Source organism: Thamnophis sirtalis, unplaced genomic scaffold (assembly GCF_051295495.1).
Source record: "Thamnophis sirtalis isolate CommonGarterSnake01/CBP01778 unplaced genomic scaffold, rThaSir2_p1.2 scaffold_4, whole genome shotgun sequence".
In the NCBI taxonomy this organism is placed as follows: domain Eukaryota; kingdom Metazoa; phylum Chordata; class Lepidosauria; order Squamata; family Natricidae; genus Thamnophis; species Thamnophis sirtalis.
This window is the reverse complement of record NW_028261384.1, coordinates 12,400,963-12,427,516: the sequence shown is the minus strand read 5'-3', so window position 1 is coordinate 12,427,516 and position 26,554 is coordinate 12,400,963. Positions and strand designations below refer to the sequence as shown.

At 38.8% G+C, this 26,554-nt stretch overlaps 1 protein-coding gene across 1 annotated transcript in view; it reads right to left on the bottom strand.

Annotated features, from left to right (window-relative positions):
* Positions 1-3,049: 3,049 nt before the first annotated feature.
* The window catches only part of UBE3C (ubiquitin protein ligase E3C), a 70,441-nt gene continuing 46,936 nt past the window's right edge, over positions 3,050-26,554 (bottom strand). Inside the window, exons 19-23 of the mRNA XM_014059248.2 lie at positions 19,196-19,408; positions 16,987-17,175; positions 16,807-16,873; positions 16,158-16,288; positions 3,050-4,623 (exon numbers count right to left, since the gene is read on the bottom strand). Of these exons, the coding sequence (XP_013914723.1) occupies positions 4,453-4,623; positions 16,158-16,288; positions 16,807-16,873; positions 16,987-17,175; positions 19,196-19,408 (771 nt within the window). The 3' untranslated portion in view covers positions 3,050-4,452. The remainder of the gene's footprint in view (positions 4,624-16,157; positions 16,289-16,806; positions 16,874-16,986; positions 17,176-19,195; positions 19,409-26,554) is intronic.

Below are 26,554 nucleotides of genomic sequence, written 5' to 3'. Positions count from 1 at the left end.
CAGGAAGGGGAAAAACCCGCGTCGTTTATTGTTCCGCACGTTTATAGAGCGAGTAAAAAGAACAAAATCTGAAGAGGTGTTATGCGTTTATATACACACAGACTTCCGGGATAAGCGTTCCCACCTCTTTTCCGGGGAAACTCCCGAAAAAAGAGGCCCGAGGCGTCAGCTCAAAGTGTGCTGCGAGTGGCGTCTCGAAAGTCAACTGAGAAAGGCCTCCTTCCGGCCGGGAAGACGTGGATAACAGCCTCCTTCCTCCGAGGAGGCTTAGGCCTATTAGGAGCGAGGAGGGCCGCTACCTCGCTCTGCCGCTAGGATTCCACGCACCACAGAAAGGAAGGGCTTAAATTAGAAAGGTGCGCGCCGTTCTAGACCGGAACTTGTTTACTGGGTCTTCCCCGGTCACAGATGTGAGCAAACCTGGATTTCTCTCCGGTTTCACTTCCTCCTCCAATTGGCTAAGCTAGGGAAGACGGAAACAAAGGAGTTTGTGGGGGAGGGGGGGAAGCAAGAGTGACTTTGGATCCGGAAATTCCCTTGAAGTCATGGGGCGAATCATTCTAACCTGCGCGTCTCTATGTAACCTACTTCCGGGAAAGGGGAGGGAGGCACCCACCGAGGAATTCCGTCACGACGGCTCGACGTTCCGGAAGGTTCTAGAATAAGTCGTCCGAACGTTTACGCTCCCCCCACTACCGCCTCCTCTTGGGAAAAGTTGCTGCGCGTGCCACCTACTGGCTGCCTCGAAAATAGCATCTTCCCCGGAAAGGATGGTGACAAGCCCAGAAGGGGAATGTGTGTGTGTGCGCGTGTATGATGTATATGTGTGTGTGTGTGTGTGTGTGTATATATATAAATTATTGATTTTGTGTGCATTTTAAGCCCGGATTGATTCACGACTGCCTCAACTAACCCCTGCAGCTTTCTAGGGTTTGCCCTTGCTTCTGTTGGAAGAAATGTCCATCTAGGCTCAGTTCCAAGGAGGGACGGACACTGGAAACATAGAGGCTGCTTGGAGAGATATTTAATGATGGACAGGGCCACGAGGGTTTGCAGGTAGCTGAACACAAGGAGGGAGGTAGATCGATCCTCTCTTGAGCCCTGCCTTAGAGCTTCCTGTTCCTGTTTAAGAGCAGGTATCCTGTTAGTTGCTGTAGGGGTCATGTGCAAATCCTAGGAGTTTGTCGAAGTCTGGTTGAACTGTGGACTGATGTAATATCCCTAGGTCAGTGATGGTGAACCTTTTCAGCACCAAGTGCCCAAACTAGAACACACATGCATTTGTGTGCGTGAGTGCGCCGGAAACCTGAAGACCAGCTGGCCGATGTGGTTGGCTGTTTTGGGGGCAGTTTTCCAGTGCCCGCAAAGACCAGCTGGATGGTGCACACCAGAATAGCAGCTGGTGATGGCGCACATGCCCAGAGAGGGCTCTGCATTCCATCTCTGGTACATGTGTCATAAATTCGCCATATAGCCCTAGGTGATTCCGCAATGCAAAATCCCTGGTTAGATGGATAGAGGGATAATCCTATCATGTCCTGAGGGCCATCTCTTAATCTTATCACCCTGGAGCTGAAGTGGGAAGCAGGGAGCTGTTTTGTCTTTAAAACATGTTTCTCTTTTTCTCATCTAAGGAAACATAATGTCCTGTCTTTTTAATATTTCCTAGAATATTTCATTCTTCTAAGAGGGGTCAGTGCTAACCTTCTTCACTTCCTTTGTAGGGTTGAGGGTGGGTGATTGTTTAAGCAGCAGAGGCTGCTTTCTAAAGATGTCCTCGGTATAGTTTGCAGCCTTTTTTCCTTCAAAAAATTATATATATATATATATATATATAAAATTATATATATATATATATATATATATATATATATATATATATATATATATATATATATATATATATATATATATATATATATATATATATATATATATATATCAGCACAAATAAAAAAAAACACACACACACACACATATATATATATATATATATATATGTATGTATGTATGTATGTTATATTTATGCTGATAAATAAATAAAGGGAGACTAGTATAGATCTATATATATATATATATATATAGAGAGAGAGAGAGAGAGAGAGAGAGGGAGGGAGGGAGGGAGGGAGAGAGAGAGAGAGAGAGAGTTGTCATTGGCAAGAAATGGCACTGTGTTGTACTGTTCAACATTTTTGTACTATCCAACTGTCCTACACTCCTGTTTAATCTTCACTTTTAAGTTGGTCAGATAAATGACAAAAATCACTGAAATAAATCAATGCACAAAGAATGCAAACTACATCATTTGGGTCAGGTTGTGTTATTTGTGTAATTACAGCACTACAAACATGTTAATTACATTCTAAGGTCAGCTGCACTGAGGCCCAATAAACTGAAATTCATCCTGCAAGTAAACAAACCCCAAATAAACCAGATTACAGAAAATTCTTCAACTCATTTAATATCTCTAAAAATGTTTTTAGTTTTTTTTTCTGGAAATATCTCTTCATAGCCTAGATCAGACTGCTAATGAGTTTTCAAAAATACAAGTTCTGCATGTTAAGTACATGTTAAGTACAGAAAAGTGATAAATATTAGTTGATACATCCAATGTAACTCCAACTAAACCAGATTACAGATGTTTCTCACCTTCCCAATTTAATTTCGGCTAGATGTTTCCCAACTTAATTTCAGCCAGATGTATGTTTTCTGCCTTCCCAACTTAATTTCATCCTTTGCTTCTAATTCAATTGAATTTCTATAATAAATTGCACTGCACAATATAAGTGTTTAATTTATATTTTCAATTAACAGAATAATTTTAAACCAACAGAGGAACACAGTTCTGAAAAAAAGCTTTAAAATATTTAATGCTGTGGATTATAAAATAATATTTTTAAATGTTCAGTTTTCTTGTCAGATATTGCAAGGTATTTTAGAAAAGGATTATTTTAATATATACTTTATGTATTTAAATGAAAAAAGACAATTGTGAACAAAATAGAACTGTTACAGTTAACATAAATGAAGCAGCTTGGAACAAAACAAAAAAAGAAAATTGTTTTATTTCTGTACAAGGAAACTACAAATAGCATTTTTAACACTTCATTTTGTATCCAAGTCATGAAATTATACATTTTTATACTAATACTAGCAAACATCTTCAAACCATTCAGACCCCTTCTGCACATTTAAAATATATTGCTGTTTACTGCTGATTAATAATTAAAGTTAGGAGCGTCTTCAGCAGTAAAATTGCTTTTAAGTTTGGAGATCACCAGCTGAGGGTCCCCCCCAACTCAATAGTTCCAAAGTCTCTTTCACTGCCCCAAAAGGACATACTTGATTCTGCCAGTTAATGCTTTAGGGACCCAATTGTATCATTTTTTTAAAAAAAGTGACAATTGCACATGACAAAGATTGATTACGTGTGATTATCAGTTCTGAATTATTTCTTTTTACCTTAAGTATTTCTTTTGGCAATCAAATACAATCAAGTATCCCCACCCCCTCATTCTCTATCCTATTGATAGAGCAAATAAAACATTTTTCACCAATTGCATTCCAGGTAGAGTAAATGAAAGAGAAAACACCTGCAGGCTTTTAGCTAAAAAGAAGGAAGCCTGATTCTTTTTTACAAATTTATTTTAATAGTTGTTACACAAATTCCTTTTCTACTGTCATAACCATTTTATTTATAGTATATGTTAAAGTAATATGATTTTTTAAAGCTACAGGCTCGGAGAAACAATGGAACAGATCAGGAAAAAAACAATTACATTATTTGAAACAGTGTGCAATGGATTGTGACACTGGCTAAGATAATGAAGAATAGGCATACTTATTCAGGAAGGTAAACATCTTTTTTTTTAAAAGGCCAAAATAAATTTCTCAGTGTCTCACTTTCACCTAATAGAACAAAATTATTCTTTTCCACTTGCAAATAAATTGGGAAAAATGGTAAACAATTTCTGCCTCTTCAAAAGAGGCGGGGTTACTTGAGTTGCAGGCCAGTTTTCAAACGGTTCTTTTCCCTCTCCAGGAATATCACCCTGTTTCTTCCCCATCGACTACTCTGCAGTATACTTGCATCAACATATTGCCACTTAGTGGAATTATTTGTGTTCAAACAGCACAAAGCCTCCATCTTTGGTTATTTTCTCCAAGATGTCATTGTCCCAAAGGTGCTCTCTCTCTCTTGGAAAGCTTAGCAACTGCTTCTTTTTGAATCCGATCCAGAAAAATCTCAGTGGGGTTTAAACTCCCAAAAAATGACAGCCGGTTAATGCCTCACATTAAAACGGAAACCTACTCGAGGACAATTCAATGGGAAAATGAGTTGCAAACATTTACATGGACCTCCCTTAATCTGCTAGATATGTGTATGTGTGTGTGGCTTAAGGAATAGGCACTGATTACTTCCTCTGCAAAGCATTCAATCACAGCATCAATTCAACTCAGCTCAAATCCAGCAGCACATTCAATCGCATAAAGCAGCTTGCTCCGCATAAGGTGTTCGTCACAGAATTCTGGAAGTTTCAACAAATTCATACAGGTACTGGCGGTGGGCAATCGCTCCAAATCAGAGCCTCCGTTGTGAATGCAAAAAGCAGGGTACAATTCCTGTGGCCGGAGGGGAAAAAACAAGGAAAAAACAATGAGAATAAGTTTTAAAAATGACTTTGGGTGCCATCTCCATGCGCTGTTGTACCCATGACCTTAAACCTTAAAGAAGCATTTGAAGCTGGGAACAGTAATAGTCAAATATATCATTTTCCCTCTGGAGACCAGCTAACCTTTAATAATGAAAAGTTGGGGAAACGGGACATGACAAAAATTGTTTATTTTATTCTATCAAGCAGTAATTCAATAATGAAGTAGGAGAATGACTCACTAACATGCAATCCAAAAATCTTTAAAGAAAGAAACAAAGGAAATGTCTGCATTGTCTCCAACAATTATAAGGATTTTACACTACAAACGTCAGCGCAATACAAACAGGTTTTGACAGTAGAGAACAGTTTATGAAAAATTAAGGGAAAGCTCTCCTCACTCAGTATTCTTGCATCAACTATTTCTCAAAAGAACTTATCAAAGGCACAAACAAGACTGCATACTTTTATTATATAACAAGAGTTTGGATCACTGTGCTTCCTTAAGACCAGGGTCAACGCAGCAGTCTACCAGGAGATTTTGGAGCACTTCATGCTTCCTTCTACAGACAAGATTTATGTGGATGCTGACTTCATTTTCCAGCTGCCCACACCAAAACCTGGTTCAATGACTGTTGGATTACTGTGCTTGATTGGCCAGCAAACTCGTCTGACCTGAACCCCATAGAGAATCTATTGAGCAATGCCAAGAGAAAGATGAGAGACATAAGACCGAACAATGCAGAAGAGTTGAAGGCTGCTGTTGAAGCATCCTGGTCTTCCATAACACTTAAGCAGTGCCACAGGCGGATAGCTTCCATGCTATGCTGCATTAAGGCAGTAATTGCTGCAAAAGGGGCCCAAACCAAGTACTAAGTACATATGCATGCTTATACTTTTCAGAGGTCCGATATTGTTCTATGTACAATCCTTGTTTTATTGATTGCATGTAATATTCTAATTTTCTGAGATGGTGGATTTGGGGTTTTCATGAACTGTACGCCATAATGTATGACAAATCACGGCTTGAACTATCTTGCTTTGCATGTAATGAGTCTTATCTCATATATTAGTTTCACCTTTTAAGTTGCATTACTGAAATAAATGAACTTTTGCACGATATTCTAATTTTACAAGTTTCACCTGTATGTAAGTTAAGAGTGGGAGGGACCTAGGGATTGTAAGCCTGAATAGTAAAATAGATACAAGAGGTCCTTGTTCAGCAACTGCAATTGGAACTGATGACAGTTATTAAGTGATCACTAAGTGAAAAACCCACATGCTGAATGTGTTTATGATTTTAAAAAGAATAATATATACTAACTGGCTGTAATGGTGAACATGTGACTGAGAAGTGCTACAAAGCACTTCTCTATGTGACCATTGCCTTGGAGGAATCTCATCCACCTGCCCTTCGAGACTATTCCCTCAGCCTCTGCAGTTATTAATCTATATAACACTTAGAAAAAGACTGCCATTTAAAACAAAACCCTATGGACACTTAAGAGAACGTAAGAAGCTAGTTCTAGACGTATCAAGGAACTGGGAATTCTCATTTCTTAAGCCAGCAGCCAGGCTGGAAATCTTGGGAACAAATTTGGTGCTCTTTAGAAAAAAATATACAAGCACAGCTTTTCCACAGTGCCATCTGCTGCCCTTCCAGCTCCCACTCTCGGGGGTGCTTCCTCCACCGTTAGATATCTTTGTCCTCTTGGGCGTTGCCTTTTCACACTAAGTACTGAGCTGTTTTTGACAAACAATATTTGTTTTTGACAAACAATAACAGGCCCTTTGAGATCCAAGGACATTCCCATCATTAAAAACGCTGAAGACATCCTGAGCTACATGCTTGCTAAACATAAACTTTTTGTAGTATCCAGATGGAATCTCAGTTTTCTTCCTTTCCCTGCCAGTCAACTTTTCCCCTCATCTCATTCCCATGAAATGTGTTGCCCTGGTTCTCTTACAATCCCAATGTGCTCGTCTCATTTCCCTGCTTTCCTTTGTTGTTTCTGTTGGAAGAAGAGAAACAAATGTATATGTGGGCACTTGTGAGTTTCTGTGTACAGGTAATCCTTGACTATAATTGAATCCAAAATTCCCATTGCTAAGCAAAGTAGTTAAGTGAGTTTTGCCTCATTTTACAAACTGCCTTGTGACAATTATTAAATGAATCACTCCAGTTGTTAAGTTAGTAAAATGGCTGTTAAGTGAATCTGGCTTCCCATTGACTTTGCTTGTCACAAGGTTGCCAAAGGTGATCACATGAACCATTAATCGAAATTTTGATCACGTGACCATGGGGATGCTGCAACGTGAAAAACAATCATAAGTTTAAAAAAATCAGTGCTCTTATAACTAGAAGCAATCCACTAAATGAATAGTTGTATGTTGACAATCTACAGTGTACCTGTATGAAAAGAAGGTAAGATCAATTAATTTCACAACTAAGGTACCTTTTATTTATATGTAGTTATTTTGATAAGCATTTGCAAACTCAGTTTTATTTACATAGCCTTTTTGTTTTATTCTGCTTTTGGCAGGTACAAGTGTGTGTGTGTGTGTGTGTACACACATGTGTATATTTGTGTGTGTGACACACGCATATCACATTTGGGGCGGTAATAGGGAGACTCACAAAGTTTTGTCTCATTGGAAGAGCTGCTGAGAATCACACAAGATCTGGACTCAACATTTTCTGCTGTTCTCAAGGAGAAAGCATTTTAAATTCAGGCTCATCCTTTAGGAAAGACTTATATTTATGGCTTTCAATTTACACAAAACCCCATTTTAATTCAGCATCCAGAACTGTGGATAACATCACGTGTCATTAAATTACACCATATGGAAATTTGTTGTGAGACCTATCTTGGTCAAAGATTTCTATTCCAATTATTCCTTTGTAGAGATAATTTTACTTTATTTGCAACAGGAAAAATTTGTATCTTTGCCTCCCAAAAAACCCCGATTTAAAACAGAAAAAAATTGTACTAGTCTGAAAAAAAAAGTTTTAAAAGGAACTAAACAACATGTAATAGGAATACACATAGAGAGAAAGACAGATTCCCTTAGGTGTTTAAATAAGGTTTCTTATTCTGTAAAAATTATTTCCCTTAACAAAAATGAGAAAACAATTTATGTATTGTATAACCAAAGTTCCACTTTTCTTGGCAAGGGAGTATTAATTTCATCATGTGCTTTGGTGAATTAAAACAGATAATCTGGCTTTAGCATTTTTTTTTAAACTAGCACCCTGAGTCAAGAGGATAATGAGATTTTAAGTTATTGTTTAAATGGAGGCCTTAAAATATATGTCATAGCTAAAATGCTATGTTTTTAGCGTTCCTCTTAGAGCACTAATTGAATTTTCCTCCTTTTAAGATTTAAAAATGTTAAAAATGAAGTTCTCTGTTGAAATGCCAAGCCAAGACCACTATTTGTCATATAATTAAATACTCTACAACCGGAATCTGCAAGAGCAGAGAAAGGAGAAGAAGAAGACCAATTTATTGTGTGCCCTGATTGGAACTTAACAGTTTCCAAATGCACTTTAATGATTTCTTTTTGTCTGTAACCATTTCATTTGTTAAACTTATTAAACTTTAATTAGCTTAAGCATACGTTAGTGTGAGTTCAAGCAGTTGGGAGTGAAGACTTGGCTTTTTTTTCTTCTTTTTAATGGTGAAAGTCATGACTGGGCTATTTATAAATAAAGGACTTTTTTCTAAATGAGTCTGGACTAACTTTAGCAAAAGGTGAAAGTTCCATAATAGAGCCTGGATAAGATTTCAGGCTAGGCAATTCCAAATTACACCCTTAACAGTAAAATTGAAATATCTTCTATTTTAATACAGCTGTGCACAATTAATTTTGCTGACATGTTGCTCTAATGTTGCCCTCAATGCTATGTTTTTGGTTAATCGAGTCCATTTATTTCATGGAAAATACTAATTACATCTACTTACAGAAGATGGTACTCTTCTTTATCTTCAAAGTACTGCAAGGACATTTATTATAAACACTAATTATGCTACTCTTTTGAAAGGTCTGAGGCCACAATGGAACAACAGGGTAAAAATATCTCTTTCTCATTTTGGTGGGTAAAATAATAGCAGCTTTTGGTATTCTACAGCAGATCAGTAGTCTCTTTGGTTGACGAACAAACATCAGTAGCAATGACTGCGAAGCTTCGCCCATTCTTCGTTTTTCTCTGCTCTGTTTTCCAATGCAAAATCATATGTACTTTGCAATAAACTTTCTAAATATGAAGGTTGCGATTTACAGTCTTTTTTTTTTTTTTTTTTTTTTTTTTTTTTTTTTGCAACTGTTTAAAGCTCTGGAACATTGAGCTCATGATGGAGTTACACTGGCACTAAAAAAAAGTGATTTACAACCCACTCCTCGCTTTTACAACCATCACAGCATTCACATGGTGATATGATCACAACTTGGGCGCTTGGCAACTGCCATGTATTTATAATGATTTCAGTGTGCTGGATGGCAAACTTCCCAGCCAATTTCTGACAAAGTCAGATGTGCCTAATAACCCCTTGATTCACTTAGTAACTGCAGTGATTTGCTTATCAACAAAATATTATCAACAAAATAATAATAATAATAAAATTAGGCGCAACTCACTTAATTGCCTGCTTAGCAACTGGTCCCAAATGCGATCAATTTCAGTAAGGATAGGTACAGGGCGGGGCATAACCTTTTCCTAGAGGTCACAGCAAGATCGACAGCAGTTTACAACTTCCGCGACACCTCATTTTAAAGCCCATAAAAAACTGAATTGAATGAGCTATTAAATGTTAAATTTGCTTTAAGAATGGCTGGAAAATTCGATTCGGAAGAACAAAGGATCATTGACAGAATAAAATGCATTGCCTTTCGAGAGGCTCGCGATGCTGGAGCGACGTTTATCAATCGAAAATGGATTGCAAACAAATTGAAACGTCATCCGGATTGGGTTACTGATAATTGGAACAAAACAGCCCAAGAATGTTTCACAAAATTTGGAGAAAGGCGTCCTCTGCAACTGTCCCAAGAAAGCAAAGCCATCATTGCAACTGGCAGTTGCAAACAACGAAAAGGAAACCGAAAAGTGGCCCAAGAAATCCTTCAAATTCGTGGAAAACGAGTTGATCAAAGGACAATCGGCCGATATCGAGAACGAGAAGGTTTGAAGCCATTCCACGTCATTTGCAAACCATTGAAAACTCAAACACACGTTCAAGATCGGCTTTGGTTGTGCGATTGGTTGTCTGAATGGACCGAGGAAGATTTTCTTCATTTGGCGCCATCTGACGAATTCTTCGTTTATGCCATTCGAAAACCGAATTTCCAGAACGATCGAATTTGGGCTAAAGACGTCGACGACATCGCCAAACATGAACGATATCGACAAATCGTTCGCAATCCGACTTGCATCGGGATTTTCGTCATTTTCACAGCCAAGAAACTGCATTGGGTTTTGAAGGATAAAGGGGAATCCTGGGATGGCAGTTATTTCCGTGAGAAAATTTTATTGGAGAATGTCATTCCATTTCTCAGTGATCCATACAATGTCTTGGTGGTTGGTGAGGCTGTCTTTCTTCATGACAAAGCTCCTTGCATGCGTGCAAATGCGACTCAGCAATTGTTAAAGGAAAACAATGTCGAATTTTGGGGCAATGACGTCTGGCCGGGAAATTCGCCAGATCTCAATCCGGCAGAGAACATTGGGGCCATAATTAAGGATGAAGTGGAAGCTCTGATGATTCAGGAGCAAGGTCAAAATCGATATTCGGTTGAAACTTTGAGAATGAATTTGGAAACTGTGTTGAAAAATCTGGAAAATCAAACGGAACTGTTTGAAGATTTGTTGTGTTCTTATCCACCTCGTTTGAATGCTGTTCGAAGGGCTAATGGTGGTCATACTGACTATTAAATCGTGTCAATAAACTCAGTTTTTGATGGGCTTTCGAATGGTGTATGAATTATTTGTGTTGTTATTACAAGTGTTGCTGTGACCCCCTAGGAAAAGGTTATGCCCCGCCCTGTATAGACAGAAAGATTCCAATTCCAAGAGAAAATGAAGATCGCCATTTTCCAGGTCCAACTGACTTAGCATTCAGGGGAAAAAAGGACTTCACTAACTCAAATTTAAGCTATTTAAATAGGACAAAGACTAGGGAGAAAGCAGGAGTACAGGAAGTCCTAATTTAGCAGCAATTTACAGTTATAATAGTGGTGAAAAGTAACTTTACAACCAATCATAGACCTTTTGCAGGTCTGGAAAGGAAAGGTGAAGTCAGATTGTAAAGTACAATTGCAGTTTCACTTAGCAATTACTCTGTTTAAGAATTGAATTGCCATTCAGAGTTGTGATTATTAAAGGAGTATAGGTAATCCTTGACTTACAAACATTTGTTAACAACAATTCAAAGTTATAATACCTCTGAAAAAGGATTTATGACAGTTTTTACACTGAAAGACAGTGGCATGCCCATGGTTATGTGATTAAAATTCAGGCACTTGGCAACTGGCATGCATTTTTGAGGGTTGCAGTGTCCCGGGGTCATGTGATCACCTTCTGCAATCTTTCTGATGAGTGAAGACAATGGGGAAGCCGGATTCACTTAACAACTGTATTACTAATTTAACAACAGCAGTAATTCATTTAACAATTGCAGCAAATTTGTAAAATGGAATAAAACTCACTTAATAAGTGCCTTGCCTAGCAATGGAAATTTTTGACTCAATTGTGGTTGTAAGTCGAGGACTACCTGTGCTTGTAGATTTTCATGCTACTGTGTATAAGCTCAACTCTGGTACCAAAATCAACCCAGTTCACAGGTACTCTTGTTCAAAATAATATATTCTGGCTCGCTTGAATCATACTTCTGTACCTGGCTCTGGATAATGGATTCTGGTATTCATCAGCTTAGAACTGCAACTGGAGAGTATTAACTATACACCATGTATAATTCCACTGTCAACTTGTGGGGCATTTCTGACCTGCTCTCGAGTTGCCATAGGCAGGAGCTTCACAGGTGCAGTGAGGGAATTGCACTTCAGTCAAAACAAAAGCACATTCCAGCCATCTCTAGATCAAGGCCATGTCCATGGAGACACACAGTGGCTGTGGGAGGGACTTCTACAACCCACGAAATTGCTTCATTGGAGAATGTGACTGATGACACACCTTGGGAGGAAGGGGGAAACAGGGTCAAAGCCGGGGCGTAAATTAAGTGAGGTCAGAGTTGGCTTCAATTGGAACGTGCTGACATGAAGCTACTAATAAATAACTGGATTTCTTTTGAAGCTTGGCTTGGAACCCTGAGAGCAAGCCAACTCTCTCAAAACTAATCAAAGCGACTGGGACTCCTGAGCCCCAGGCTCTCCAGTCACTCCCTGGCTCCTAGGGTACATGGTGAGAAACTCAGGCTACCATGGCTGAGGGCGGACTATCCAAATAGAGCCTGCTCCAGGCAACCCAGAGAGAGGCAGAACTTGCCTCCACCCAGAGACTTCCAGGACTCAGCAGCCCAATCGGAACTGAAGCCAAAGTGCAGCCCTCCCTGACCATCAAAGCTGAGAAGCCCGCCCCAGTGACCAAAACAAAAAAGGATGAATATTGGTGGAAAAAAATCCTTAAAGCAGCTGAGATTGAGTTCCCCCACCCTAGTGCCCAAGGCTGGGGAAAAACCCTGAGCGAGCTAGGAAGAGTGGAATGGATGTGGAACTGGGAACAGGCCAGACTCCCAAAATCTCTGATGGAACCCTTGGGGAAATCCACAGAGAAGCTGAGAGAGGAATTTGGCCAAGCCACCCTTCATGATGAGGGGCCATCATGCCGCCCAAAAGAGAGGGGGGTTGCAGCTGAGCCCTTTGAAGTGAGGAGATGCAAATGGGAACACAACCTCCTTCTCCATCCACCAAAGGAGAATGAGCCCGAAGCTGCAGCCGATGCCTATCCCCACGCAACAGGCATGCCACCCAAGGTGGGCAGCCCCTCCTCGCTCTACAAACTAGAGTCGAACACACCAAGCACAGGCATACAAGAGCCAATATGAGGGAGGAGTAGTGTTGAACGAGTCGTCACGAAATTCGAGGGAAATTCGATGGGGACTCAGACTAGCTGGCTCTATTCCTTGACTCAGCTTGGGTCCATCTAGAGCGCTACACACATCTCTACCCATCCCACAGAGCTATGGCGAATACTATTGCCAAGGAATTAGTGGAAGAAGCAAAGGAATCCCTTGCAGCCGTCCACAAGAGGAGAGCCCCCCCCCCCCCCAGCTCCAAGACATCGATGACTTCCTACAAGAGCTAGAAGCCAGATTTGAAGAGGCAGAGGAGGATCCATTTGCAGAGGATGAGCTCCGAAACCTAAACCTTAGGTTTCGGAGCTCATCCTCTGACCCATTAAGGAATGCATACATGAGTTCAGGAGAGTCATGGGGAAGCTACCTCCTTTTGCCAGAGCTATTAAATAGTTCATTAAAAATGAACTATTAGTTCATTTTTTCAGAACAAGCCTGGAGAAGTAAATTGCCCAGTAACAGCCTATTGGGATATCCCGAACAGACTCGGAGTGGTTCTGAATTGATGGTGGATTGTGCACTAACAACTTGAGAAAGCAACCAGACACCAAGAGAGAAGTCAACCAGACCAGAAAGCATTTGGCCAATGGGAGGCTGCAGCACCACAGCCGGCCCTGAGACCAATTTTTTCACAAAGCCAGCTGCAATGCTACAGGTGTGGAGGGATGCCACATTGCATCAGCATGCACAACCCTGGTTCTGAAACCCAAGCCAGAGCCACCACCCAGGGCACAACCTGAACAAGGCTCCAGGCAAGCCACCATTATATCGTAGAGGCCCCTCCCCACCCAGCCAAAGGGGAGGGAACTCCAGCCAACCACAACCAATTGCCAGATCCCTATGACAACAAGGACGAAAGAGAAAATTAACAATGGTAAATGAACGGATCTACCCCTTCATTTTCCCAATATGCCTCACAACCCCAAAAACAGGAACCCAATCCCTAATAGGCTGCACTAGATCTTGATCCTAACCACGATCCTGAAACTGGGGATTAGAGCAAAAAGAGTGGCCCAACTAATTAGGTTTGAACATGTCGATGGGTCCCTATTGGGGGAAGCCTACACCATCCACCTGACCAAACCAGTGAAGCGAGCGCTAGCAAATCACTGGGAAGCAATTTGATTCATAATAGCCCTCAAAATGACAGATGCAGTCATACCAGGGTTCTCCTGGCCATTCAAGTGGGGCCGGACCATCCTGTGGCAAGGGGGCAACTAAAGGCTGAGGATAGCAAGAAGGACCCCAATCCCGCCCACATCAGCAAATAGAAGCATCACACGTACAGGAAACCTTCCCAAAGGCCCAAGAACAATTGGCAGCTACCTCTGACAAAACCCTAGAGGCCGAACAGATCCCCGGAGAGTATCAGGACCCCGCGAAAGTATTTAGTGAGGCCGAGTGAGACGTCCTACCCACACACGGCAAGACAGACTGCGCCATCGAAATCATCCCCAGGACAAAACTATCCAAACCCAAACTGTAAGCCATGACACTGGGAAATGCAAGAAATGTACAAATACATAGACAAAAGTCTAGCAAGGGGGTTCATCAAGCCAGCCATGTCATGGGTTGCAGCTCCAGCCCTATTCAAAGGAAAAAAAAGATGGAATTATGAGATTATGCGTGGATTTTAGGGCAATAAACTGCATGTGTGTACACAACCTATACAACCCTCCCTCTCATGAAGGACATCCTGTCTCATCTAGCCAAGGGTAAAGCTTTACTAAATTAGACTTCAGAGAAGCATACTACTGAGTCCACATCAGGGAGGGAGATGAATAGAAAAACAGCATTCAACTGCCCAATAGGGAGCTTCTAATTCAAAGTAATGTCTTTCAGACTGCAGAGACCCCCGTGGTGTTGATGCAGTTAATAAACAAGGTGCTACACGAGCACTTCTATAAAGGGGTCCTTGTCTATTTAGTTGATACCCTCATCTACACTGAGACCATGAAGAACCACATACCTCTAGTCTGCCAGGTACTGGAAAAACTTCTGGTGGCAAATCTGTATGTCAAGCTGTCAAAATGCGAATTTCACCACACACAGCTAGATTACCTGGGCTACTGAGTGTCAAATGATGGCATAGAGATGGACCCAACCAAAGTACAAGCCGCCCTAGGCTAGCAGCTCCCCCGCACCTGCAGACAGCTACAAAGCTTGGTAGGATTTGCAAATTTCTACAGGCAATTCATCCCCTCCTTCGCGAAGATTGCCAAACCCATGACAGACCTCCTAAAGACAGGAGTCCCAGGGACTAAGCCCCACCTGGGGCAACCCCTACAGTGGGACCTAACTGGCATTTGAAACATTAAAGAATTTAATTCTGAAGCATCCTGACGCCAAACAACTCTTCGTTATCCAAGCAGATGCCAGCGACATGGCAATGGGAGTAGTGGTACTCCAAAGAAATAGCCAAGGAAAATTACAGCCCTGCGCCTTCTGCAAACTCATGGACACAGAGAGGCGTTGTGCCGCATAGGAAAAAGAGGTAAGATGGGCTCTGCTAGAAATTTAGAGATAGGTTCCATATAACATTTGTAAGACAAAAGGAAAAATCAGGAACAAAATAGCAGCACATCATAATTTTTGTTTTTCAGAAACTGCACTCTCAAGAATAGACTTTCTGACTTGCAAGTTGCTTACTCCTGCCATATAGAATGCAAAGGTATCTTCATTTTTGGGGTGTCGTGAACAGTATGTAAAGTAATGGCTGTGAGCAACAGGTCCATGTAGTAAAGGAAACATGGGTGGTTCTATATTTTTCTTCATTAAAGAAGCTAATCTAAACATCCACATTCATTTTAAGGCAGAACCCACATCATGGTCAGGATCTCAACCACATTACTAGTCATATGATAATAGCTGAAAACCCTGCTTCTTTCTTTGAGAAGTGATTGTGCTAATTTATCATGTGAAGTAATTGAGATAAAATGAATTATTAGGTCAAGCAGCATGGACCAAGGCTTAGAACTTATTTAATACTTCCTTTGATTTCACTTTTTTAAATTTAACTTCTGCAATTTTTTAGTTTGATTTTTCCAGATACGAAACAAATCATTCTCGCCCCACCCCCCGGCAAAAAAACCCCACTGACGCAGCATCCTATAATTTTTAACTGAGAAGCCGCCAAACTGAATTCAATAAAACATACTTTTAAGACTAAACATTTAGAACTACAGTACCATAACATTGACTGCTATAGGTTTTTTTAAAAAAATATTTAAAATATTGTCTTACAAGTACACATAAAATCTTAATTTTTATTTGGGAATGATCTTAATTTTTACAATGTACATGTCTACATTCCCAATACTTTAATGTTGCTCTGGTTTTTAATTAAACATGTTAATTAATTCACTAATATTATGGCTGTAACAAATTGGCTAAAAGACAAAATTATGAAGGCAGATACCTTAAAACCCAAGAGAGGAGGTCGTGAGCAGCTCGTCACAAACTTCAGTAATTTACGTTTTTCATCATCGGTGAAACTTTCAACTACTCTCCAAAAGATTTTGATTACTGGATGATCTGCAGTATAACCTCCTACATTTTAAAAAAGAAAACAAAGCTGCATTAAAATGAAATTAGAGTGTTATTCTACATGATTAGAAAACAATTATTGAGACTTCCTATACCTGGATGTGAAAAACAATACCAGAATAGAAGGGTGAACTAATAAACAGTAAGTTTTTGTAAAAGTAGGCTTTACTAATAGGAGGCATTAAAGAATGGTTAAAAGATCATATAATTATTTCTTTCATATACTATTTAAGGGTTAACAGTATCTTAAAAACTAAGTGAAATGTGTTGCTAATTTGTAGGACTACTCATTCTTTTATATATTCATTTATATATTATTGCATGTTATGTTATTATGTATTTTTGCTACTCATGGTCTTTATTTATCCACCAAAATGAGTGCATGTGTGGGCATGCACACAAAGCATAACCATATAATATATTCTTCTCTTGACATTAGACAAATTAATCACATTCAACCTCCATGCTTTGCTTTCTTTATTTTTGCCCTTCAACATCACCTTTATTTACCATGTACTTGCCTGAATAGTTTGTGAAAGTTTTAAGATCTTCTAGACTAATTGGAACTTGGGCTCCAGAAATCAAAACCTGGAAGGGTTGGGGGGGGAAAGTAGCATATATGTGGTTAGGCAGAACATTATATCAACTTTCTTTAAAATCGCTAAATGCATCATTTTCTCCATTTGGCTGGGCAATTATACCTGTATTTCTTGTTGATCAAACATTCTGAGCCACTCAAGATTAACAACATTGGCAAGACCTTGTCTGAATGCCAAGCAATGCTGTCTGATTTGTTTATTTAACCTGTAGTCTGCCACAAGATGGATGTAGGCGATTCGGTTTGCACTAGTGACAGGAATATCCTTTCCTCCAAGCTTCAATTCAACCACCTAAAAAGCACAAACATCTTCTATGAATTCAATCTCATTTGCTCACCTTCCATGATATTCTGCTGATGCAGCAGTCCATAATTGAATCTCCATTAATTATGAATACATTATTTTTATATGGCACTACCAATACTTAGGAGAATGAGACTTTGCCTGGAAGGGTACATTTTGGCTAAGAAGAAAAGAATATGGCCCGCTGGTCACAGCATTTGCCACTAGGTGGCATAATGGAACAGCAGTGATTCTGAAAAAGTTTTGATTCAACAAACTTTTGTTGACACCAACCTCTGAAAATCTCTCTGGATAAAAGATGGAAAACATGCATTCTCTAGGAAAATACTTCAATGTTCCAGCTACTCCCTCATTCCAACTTTATTTTATTTTGGAAAAAGACATCCAAGCTTGCTAGGAATGGAATTCAAGATTTTGACTCAAACACCAGCAGCTTTTTGAAGTTTATCAAACAAGTATTGGAATGCATCTTGATTTGAAAAGAGTTCTCTGAGGATGTACTAAACAGTTTTTTGCACTTAGTTATTTTGGGTGGTTTTTAAACAAGCCAAAAGGTGTATGTTTTGAGAGTTCAAATCACAACTGAAAAAAATGTTTGTTCAAACTAAAATGTGTTCAAAGTTCAAGATTAGCTGCTGTGCTTGGATACTCGCTATTGTTTAAATTCTCTTGTTGGAGTTCATATAGCAGTGTGTGGGGGATGAAATGGATTGTATTAATAGGAAAAGCAAAGAGACCATTGGATTCAAGGCAAAACAGTGCTTCTGCTGGAACAGTGGTAAGTAATAATAACTGCCTGCCAGCCTTCCTCTGCTTGCACAACTCCCAAGTTTGATTCAGTGTAGCAAGGTTTGTGATCATTATAGAAGAACAGAGTCAGGTATTCCTCTACCCCAGAGGTGTCCCATTAAAGGCTCGCAGGCCGAATCCAGCCCGCAGGGCCAGCCTGGAAACAGCAAAAGACTGGCCCGCAGTGCCCCTGCCAGCAAAAACAGAGCTGGGGGGGACGGGACACACATCCCCCCCAAGCTGTTTTCGCTGGCACAGGGCTGCAGGAGGCATTGTGACTGAAAACGGGGCACAGGGGGGCGTGGCCCCCCGGGCTCCATTTTCACTAGCTGAGGGCTATAAAACAAACTAAAAACAAAAGGAAAAATGTTTCCCCTTTTGCATTTGAGCATGCAAGAAGGGACAGGAAAGGAGAAAGGGAAAGACAAAAAGAAGAAAAGAGGGAAAGAGAGCAAGGAAGGAAAAATAAAGAAAGAGGGGAAGGAAGATAGAAGGGGAATGAAATGAGAGGGAAGGAAGGAGGGAGGGAGGGAGTAAGGAAGGAAGGAAGATTTTAATGAATATGAGGGAGGGTGTCAGGAAAGTCCTGCCTTAGCCCTTGGCCACCACAGGTACCCCTGACATGAGTTACGTTGAGCTCGCTACACCCACCATGGCCACGCCCCTCCACAATTAAACAGAACCCTAATGCGGCCTTCAATGAAATTGAGTTTGACACCCCCTGCTATAGAATATTTAACATTAACAGTCATTTAATGCAGTCTTTTGTATCAGTATAGAAAAACAGAATCTTTATGAACTAATGGACAGATCACCTATAAAGAACAAACCCACATTTCAACTGTAAGTTTTTTCATCTCTCCTTCTCCCCCACCCCCACCCCTCTCTCAAGTCAGCTTTGACTGTGATGGTGATTGCCTAGGCAAGCCCATGAGACATAAAACTGCGTTATAAAGAATTCAAATTTGAAATAAAAACATAACCGCATAAATTGCCTGTCTTCAGCAAAAAAGACCAAAAAAAAGTATTTTGACACTTTAGCAAAAAAAAAAAAAGTGTCCGTTCAGATCACCAAAACAGTTAGACGCATGCTTTGATTCCAAATAGCACAAGCGGCAATTATTTTGTCAGTGCTTTATCACCATGGTATCTGAATACAAATAGTGCTGGGAAATTAATAGTTAACTCGCTATAAGAGACAGAGAAAATATCTTCTTACCTGTGCCTCTCCCAAATCATTATTTACCACGGTAAAGTTCAGACCAAGTTCTTCTACATCACCTTCATAGCTCTTAAGAAAAAGGAGGTTTCTGTACATTTCAGGATCCAGAGATGCCAAATGATGAATGTCGACATCAGCACTTGTCCCCAGCAACTTGGAGAGGAAAAAACTGGCAAAAGGAAGCTCAACCAGCATATTTTCATATAAAGCCTTTAAAAAAAGTGTAAAGAGATTGAAACTCACTCATTTGATATTCATCCAGAAGGAGAACAGGAAACATATACATTCATTTCCTATGCCTGCTAAAAAGATCAGAGCCCAAATGTATATATAGTTTTTGGTAATCTTTATTCAGTCAATGATCAGCAAAAAGAAACATATACACCCAATATGATAAATCATAATATTGTAAAAGAAAATTAAGGATTTGTAGCAGATAAATAATCTAAATCTAAAATTACATTCTCAAGTCTAACTATTGACAGTAAACATGCATATAAGGGTGGAAGTTCGTTCCCTGAGCGAGCTATAGATATTCGACACTATCGCAAAAATGTATATACATTTAGTCCTATTTTATATGCAGCAATCCTACATGAAAGAGAATTGAATTTTGCATTATGTAAATTATGAAAAATTGCAAGCCCATTTTTGTTCTTCATACTTTATTCAGCTGTAGTGACTCATGGGAAGGAGCAAAAGAACAAAAAAGTTTAAGCTTGAAAAAATCCATCTGATTAAAATTATATAGTATTTTTCCCATTTAGAATTTTTTATTTTTTCAGTTTAGATACTACATTCAATTCTAGCTATAAAATATTCTATAATATGTATCATAATTTTTATAATTGTATTTACAATGTTCATCTTAATAATTGAATCTGCTTTAAGGGGTGGGTGGGTGGGTTTTCAATTAAACAAAAGAGTATTTTCTTATATATTACATACTACACACTTCACTCAAGAAATTTTACTGTATTTATTTATGATTTTAAAATAGATTTTGGAGAAAACTTTTAGCCATTTTCTAAGATGAATGGATAAAAGTTCAATTTAACTCTGAATAGATCAAATGACACTGCCTTTGCTTTTAATTCTTTGTATTATAGTTATATATTGGAACAGAAAAGCTATCTCCTATTATCTCCAAATCCTACTCTTCAAATTTTCTGCAGGAAAGATCAAGAAGTTGAATTTTATTACAAACATGAAATAATAGTAAAGAGCATCTACTGATAGATTATCAGATATATTTTGATACCTAGCTATGGAGAAAAAATTTAGAACTATGGAGGAATTCCATTAATGCAATGCAGGATTTTTAATAAAGCCATGACAAATGAAACCTTCATCTGTGTAGCTGAATTTAAATTTGTAGTCATTGTTTGGAGTTTTAATCATTAAAAGAGCTAAACACAAAGAGAGACACAAACTATATTTAATACAGAATGTCACTTATAACTGTGTGTGTGTGTGTGTGTGTGTGTGTGTGTGTGTGTGTGTGTGTACATAGGTATTATATGTGTGTGTGTACAATTCCTTTTTGTGGATGTGGGTTTTTTTAAATTTCATTTCAAAATGAAGTTTTTAAAGTAGCATTCTCCAATTGGATGTCCTCCAGATGTTCTGTAAATTTCTGGAAGTTGCAATTATAATTCCTCTTGAGAGAATCAAGTTGGGAAAAGTAGCTTTAAAGCATTTAATATACTAGCCCTAATAAATGATGGTTCTAAATACTATGATCACATCAGCTAAATGGATTATAAATTAAATTTCCATAATGTATGCAACTGAAATACAAATGTAGGCATAAATCAAGGTATTTTTTAAACACAGGTTAATTACACAGATTCAAGAACTGTCTATTTTTTATGCAAAATAATCCACTTACCATTTTTCATATAAGCCTTAATTCTTAGGCCATATGCAATACTGGCTCCTAGAAGCCTATCAATAACTTCATGTCAAGAGAAAATAGCAATAGGTATATTGAAGCAACCTGCTTGTTATTTCTCAAGTGTCTACCTTTTATGAGTGTTTATTGCTGGAAATTGTGCCAAAATGATTTGAAATAAAAAGGATTAATTATACTAGAAGCCTTTTAATATAAGTGAGTGCACTAGCAATGCAATTAATGCAAATCGTGGTACTATCAGGAGAATAAATGTGAACAACATCACAGGCCATTTCTGTTTGCTGCCAAATAACTTTAGTAATTTACTACATTAAGAATCAATAAAAAAAATAATGCTTTTCAAATGCATCTCCATCAATCTTCAGGTAACTCCATAGCAAACATTTATAACTTAATCTAAAAACTATATAAAGCATTTTTAGGCCACCTGGATTGTGGAAACTGGACTATCATTTAATTAAATACTGATTTCCATAACCAGATTCCTCCAGTATATATTTAAAAAGCAAGAACATTAAAAATACACAGCGAAATGGATAGTTAATATTCCAATTAGCGTAAAAGCTAAGTTTTGCAACAGGCACCTCCCTAACATACAATCTACTTTGTTAAGTTAATTATACTTTGAGCTCTGTATTTTTCTGAGGGGGAGATATGGTTGCTCACACAAAGCTTTTCTGGAGTTTTGTTGGCCAAATCAGTCACACTGTGAAAACATCCCCTTTTCTAATTAAAACATACTTGAAAAGAAACTACTTTAATGAGCTTCTGCCTGCCCAAGGGGCACAATTTAAACTTTTTAATGCAATTTGTTTTCAACATTAGATCCAGAATGCACAGATAGTAATGTGCATAGTATTCCTACTCTCAGTGCTCCTGAAACAGCCAGAAATTGCTTATTCACAGATCCACAGTGGATTCATAACAGCATACTTCAGGAAAGTAATAGGAAAGTTACAGATAGGAGTCACCATTTCTTTTCTTTCTTTAATTCTCAAAAAACTATATATAATCTGCAGCTGATTGAGGAATTACTAAAGTTAAAGAAGAACCCCTCCAAAAGGTCCTTACAATGCAGTTGAGAAGTTCCCATGGCTGCCCCTTGCATTTAAGGCCATTTGTAGCGTCCAGCAGTCATGTGACTGCAATTTCCAAAATTTTTGCCAAAAACTGGCCGTTTATTTCCAGCAAAAAACAAATAAGCCAATGATGTGTTTGCATAACTATCATAGCTTTCACTTAATGACCGTGTCAATTACTTAAACAAAGAGATCATTTAGTGACCATTTAAAAAAAGGGGTAAATTCAGGTCAATCATGTGATCATCTGCCTTATGACGATCATGACTTACACCTATAATTGGCGAGGACCATTACTGTTGTGCACAGGTTCTACTTGGAATTTTAAAATATGCCCATACAATTCAATGAAGGCATTTGGGATGAGTGGGGGCTCACTACAAGAAAAATCTATTATCTCTCTCCCAGAAGACTGCAACTATCTTTACTTAAGACAGGGGTATCAAACTCAAGGCCCATGGACTGGATCCGGCCCCCAGGGTGCTTAGATCTGGCCCATCGAGCTGCCCTGGAAACAGCAAAGGACCGTCCCACGGTGCCTCTGCCAGTGAAAATGGAACACGGCTCTCTGGGCTCCTGCAGCCATCTGCCAAGAGGGAAGTGGGCAGCCCTTCCAGGCTCCATTTTCTCTGGCAGAGGGCTGTAAGATGTTGAGCTGGTCACGCCCACCCTGCCCACGCTCACCCCAGCCACCCCACTTGGTCCATTGAAGTCAGCCTCAATGAAATCAAGTTTGACACCCATGGCTTAAGACATCGTCCAACATTTTCACGGCAGTCAGGCTTTAAAATACAAGTAGTTCTTGACTTATGATCACAATTAAGCCCAAAATGTCTATTGTTAAGTGAGTTTTGCCCCATTTTATAATCCTTCTTGCCTCAGTTATTAAATGAATTACTGCAGTTAAGTTAGTATCTGGTTGTTAAGTGAATCTAGTTTCCCCACTGACTGCTTGTCAGAGGGTCACAAAAGGGTATCACATGACCTTGGGGCACAATGGTCATAAATATGAACCAGTGGCCAAGAATCTGAATTTTGATCACATGATCATAGGGATACTGCAAAAGTCATAACCGAGAAACAGTCATATGTGACTTTTTTCATGCCACTGTAGGGTCACTAAATGAACTATTGTTAAGTCAAGGACTCTGATCTTCCTTTTAATTCATCGTTAGTGACTGAGAAAACATTTCTGGAAGGAGTTGATGGAGAAGGGGAGTTCAATCCCACAATCTTAAGGAGTTGAGACAAATTGTGGGACAAATATTTTTATTTTAAAAGTTAAATCCTATATAAATAACACAGATCAAAACTCCCGAATTCCTACATTCTAGGCACACTGAAAATATAACAATAAATTCTATCGTAAGAGAATACCGAAAAGACACTTTTTGATATAACCAGTGGGAGGGGGAGTACAAAAATGTAAAAAAGAATATTAAGATCACAGAAGAGGGAACAAAATTATCTACAAAGAGAGTCTCTTCAGCTGCAAAATTTCAAGAGAATTTTTTTTGTGTAGTTGTGCCAGATATGCCAAAAGAAAAAAAGAGTGCGAATTATAGCAAACATTCTTCTACATAACATTCAGAGTAACAAAACTGAGCTTTCTTATTCTGTTTTTAAGATACCTTTACCGGATAACAAATATTAAAGTACATACCCATTTCAAAGCAAATTATTCATATTCCCAAAGGAAGAGGCACAAAAAGTTAAAATATATGTACTAGGCTCACTTCAACCATTACTATTTTCAAACTAACAAAACCATTGATTAAGAAAACGCAACCAAATCCAACTTGCTCTGATCTACCATGCTGATTTCTAGCACAAAGGGGAAAATGGGTTTGTTGCGTTACATAAAATAAAAATTGCTTGACATGTAAACAAAAAATAAGAATAACCTGATACTTCTATTATGATATATCGTAGTCCTCGATTTACAATAGTTCATTTAGTAACTATTCAGTTGCAACGGCACTGAAAAAAAGAACATGATCATTTTTCATACTTATGACCATTGCCTCATCCCCACTGTTACATGATTTACATTGGGATGCTTGGCAACAGGTTCATATTTATAACCGCTGCAATCCTCCAGGTGCATGCGGTCCCCTTTTGCGATCTTCTGACAAGCAAAGTCAATGGGGAAACCAGATTCCCTTCACAACTGTTACTAACAGTACTTCACTTAACAAATATAGCAAGAAAAGTCATAAAATGGGACAAAACTCACTTAACAAATAATTTACTTAGCAACATAAATTTTGGGCTGAATTGTGGCAATAAGTCGAGGACTACCTATATATGGTAGTCCTTGTCTTGCAACCATTCATTTAGTGACCAAAATTACAATGGCATTGAAAAAAGTCACCTATGACTGGTTCTCAAGCAGCCCGTAGTCACGTGATCCAGGTTCAGACACTTGAAAATTGACATGCGTTTATGATGGTTGCACTGTCCTGAGGTCATGTGGTCACAATCTGTGACCTTCCCAGACAGCTTTTGACAAGCAGTCACTAGGGAAAGCCAGATTTGCTTAACAATCACGATTCACTTAACAACTACACTGATTCACTTAACAACTGTGCAAAACGACTGTAAAATGAGATGTGACTTATTTAACAACTGCTTTGCTTAGAACTGAAATCTTAGGCTTAATTGTGGCCATAAGTCAAGGACTACTTGTATGATTAACAACATTACAGATAGTCCTCAACTTACAACCACAATTGAGCCCCAAACTCCCTTTGCTGAATGATTCAGATGTTAAGTGAGTTTTATTCCATTTTACAACCTTTCTTGCCACATGTTAAATGAATCATTGCATTTGTTAAATTAGCAACAAGGCTGTTAAGTGAATCTGGCTTCCCCATTGACTTTGCTTGTCGGAAGATCACAAAAAGGGATCACATGGCCCTGTGTCACTGCAGCCATCATAAATGTGAGTCAGTTTCCAAGTGTCTGGATTTTGATCGCATAGCCATAGGATTGCTGCAATGGTTGTAACTGTGAAAAATTGTCATTTTTTTTTTAATGCAATTGTAACTTTGGTCACTAAACAAATTGTTGTACAATGAGGATTACCTGCTCTTTCATCAATTTTGCATTACACTGAAAATTATTCAACACTAATGGTAAAATGGTTCCATAATAATCAAATTCCTGTGGAATCAGCTACCCCCAGAGGTCCGGACCTCACCCACCCTCATGGCTTTCAAAAAGCTGTTAAGACCTGGCTGTTCCGGCTTGCCTGGGGCTGTTGACCTTATTATGTAGGGTCCAGCCCCAATCAGAATGTATGCATGTTGGAGAATTTTAAAAAAACAATTATTTTTTATTTTTATTTTGTTTGTTTTCTTTTCTTGTTCTGTGTAAGCCGCCCGGAGTCCCCCAGGATTGGGGGGCCTATAAATCTAATAAATTGAAATTAAATTGAATTGAATTGAAAACAAACCTCAACTACAGGTAGTCCTCGATTTATGACCAGAATTGAGATTGGAATTTTAGTTGCAAGTTGAGGCATCGTATGACCAGTTTCAAGTTATGACCAGTTTCATGACCGTCGTTAAGTCAGCTCCATGATCATTAGTTGAATCGGTTTTTCCTTGTGTATATATGTCCATCACAACTCTGAAAGTGGATCCTAAGTAGCTCTGGGAAGGCTTGTCATAATTTTGAATTGTCATTGACTATCCTAAGTTGAGGTTACCTGTATTAGCTACTTTGCCATCTCTATTAGCTCCATTTATTGTCTCCAGCTGAGCAAGGGAAAATGAGTGTCATTGTCCAATACCACTGGAAAAGACCAGGTTGGATAAGGCTAACTTCAAATCCAGCAGCTCATTTTCCTCTCAAATGCACAACTAGAAGGTGCAAATACCCACAGATGTTGGACAGCTCTGTTTAATAGACAACAGTACAATCAGATCTATTTGATAATAACCCTATAGTTATACAGCAGTAGAATTCTAGAATTAACCTCTGCAGAAGGATTATTATACTCATGCGGAATTAGAGAAGTTCTTGAAAGGAAGTTACCAGAATAAATATATACCTCTATGAAACAAATATTTTTTTAAAGCTGTGCGAAGGTTACTATCATTAATCTAAACAGGGAAGACAGGTATCAAGCTGAATCAATATCCTCAAATTAGCAAAGTACTCATTTTCAGTAAGAGTTCAAACGCCACAATTTTTTATTTCAGTAAATATTCTGAACTTAATTGGCTTAAATGGACCTAGGTGTTTCCAAAGACAAAAAGAAAAAAGATCAGGATGCCATTACCACATACTTTAACTGTTTATTTATTCCCTGCCTAGGCAGCCTGATTTAGGACCTATAAAATGCAATCAGTACAC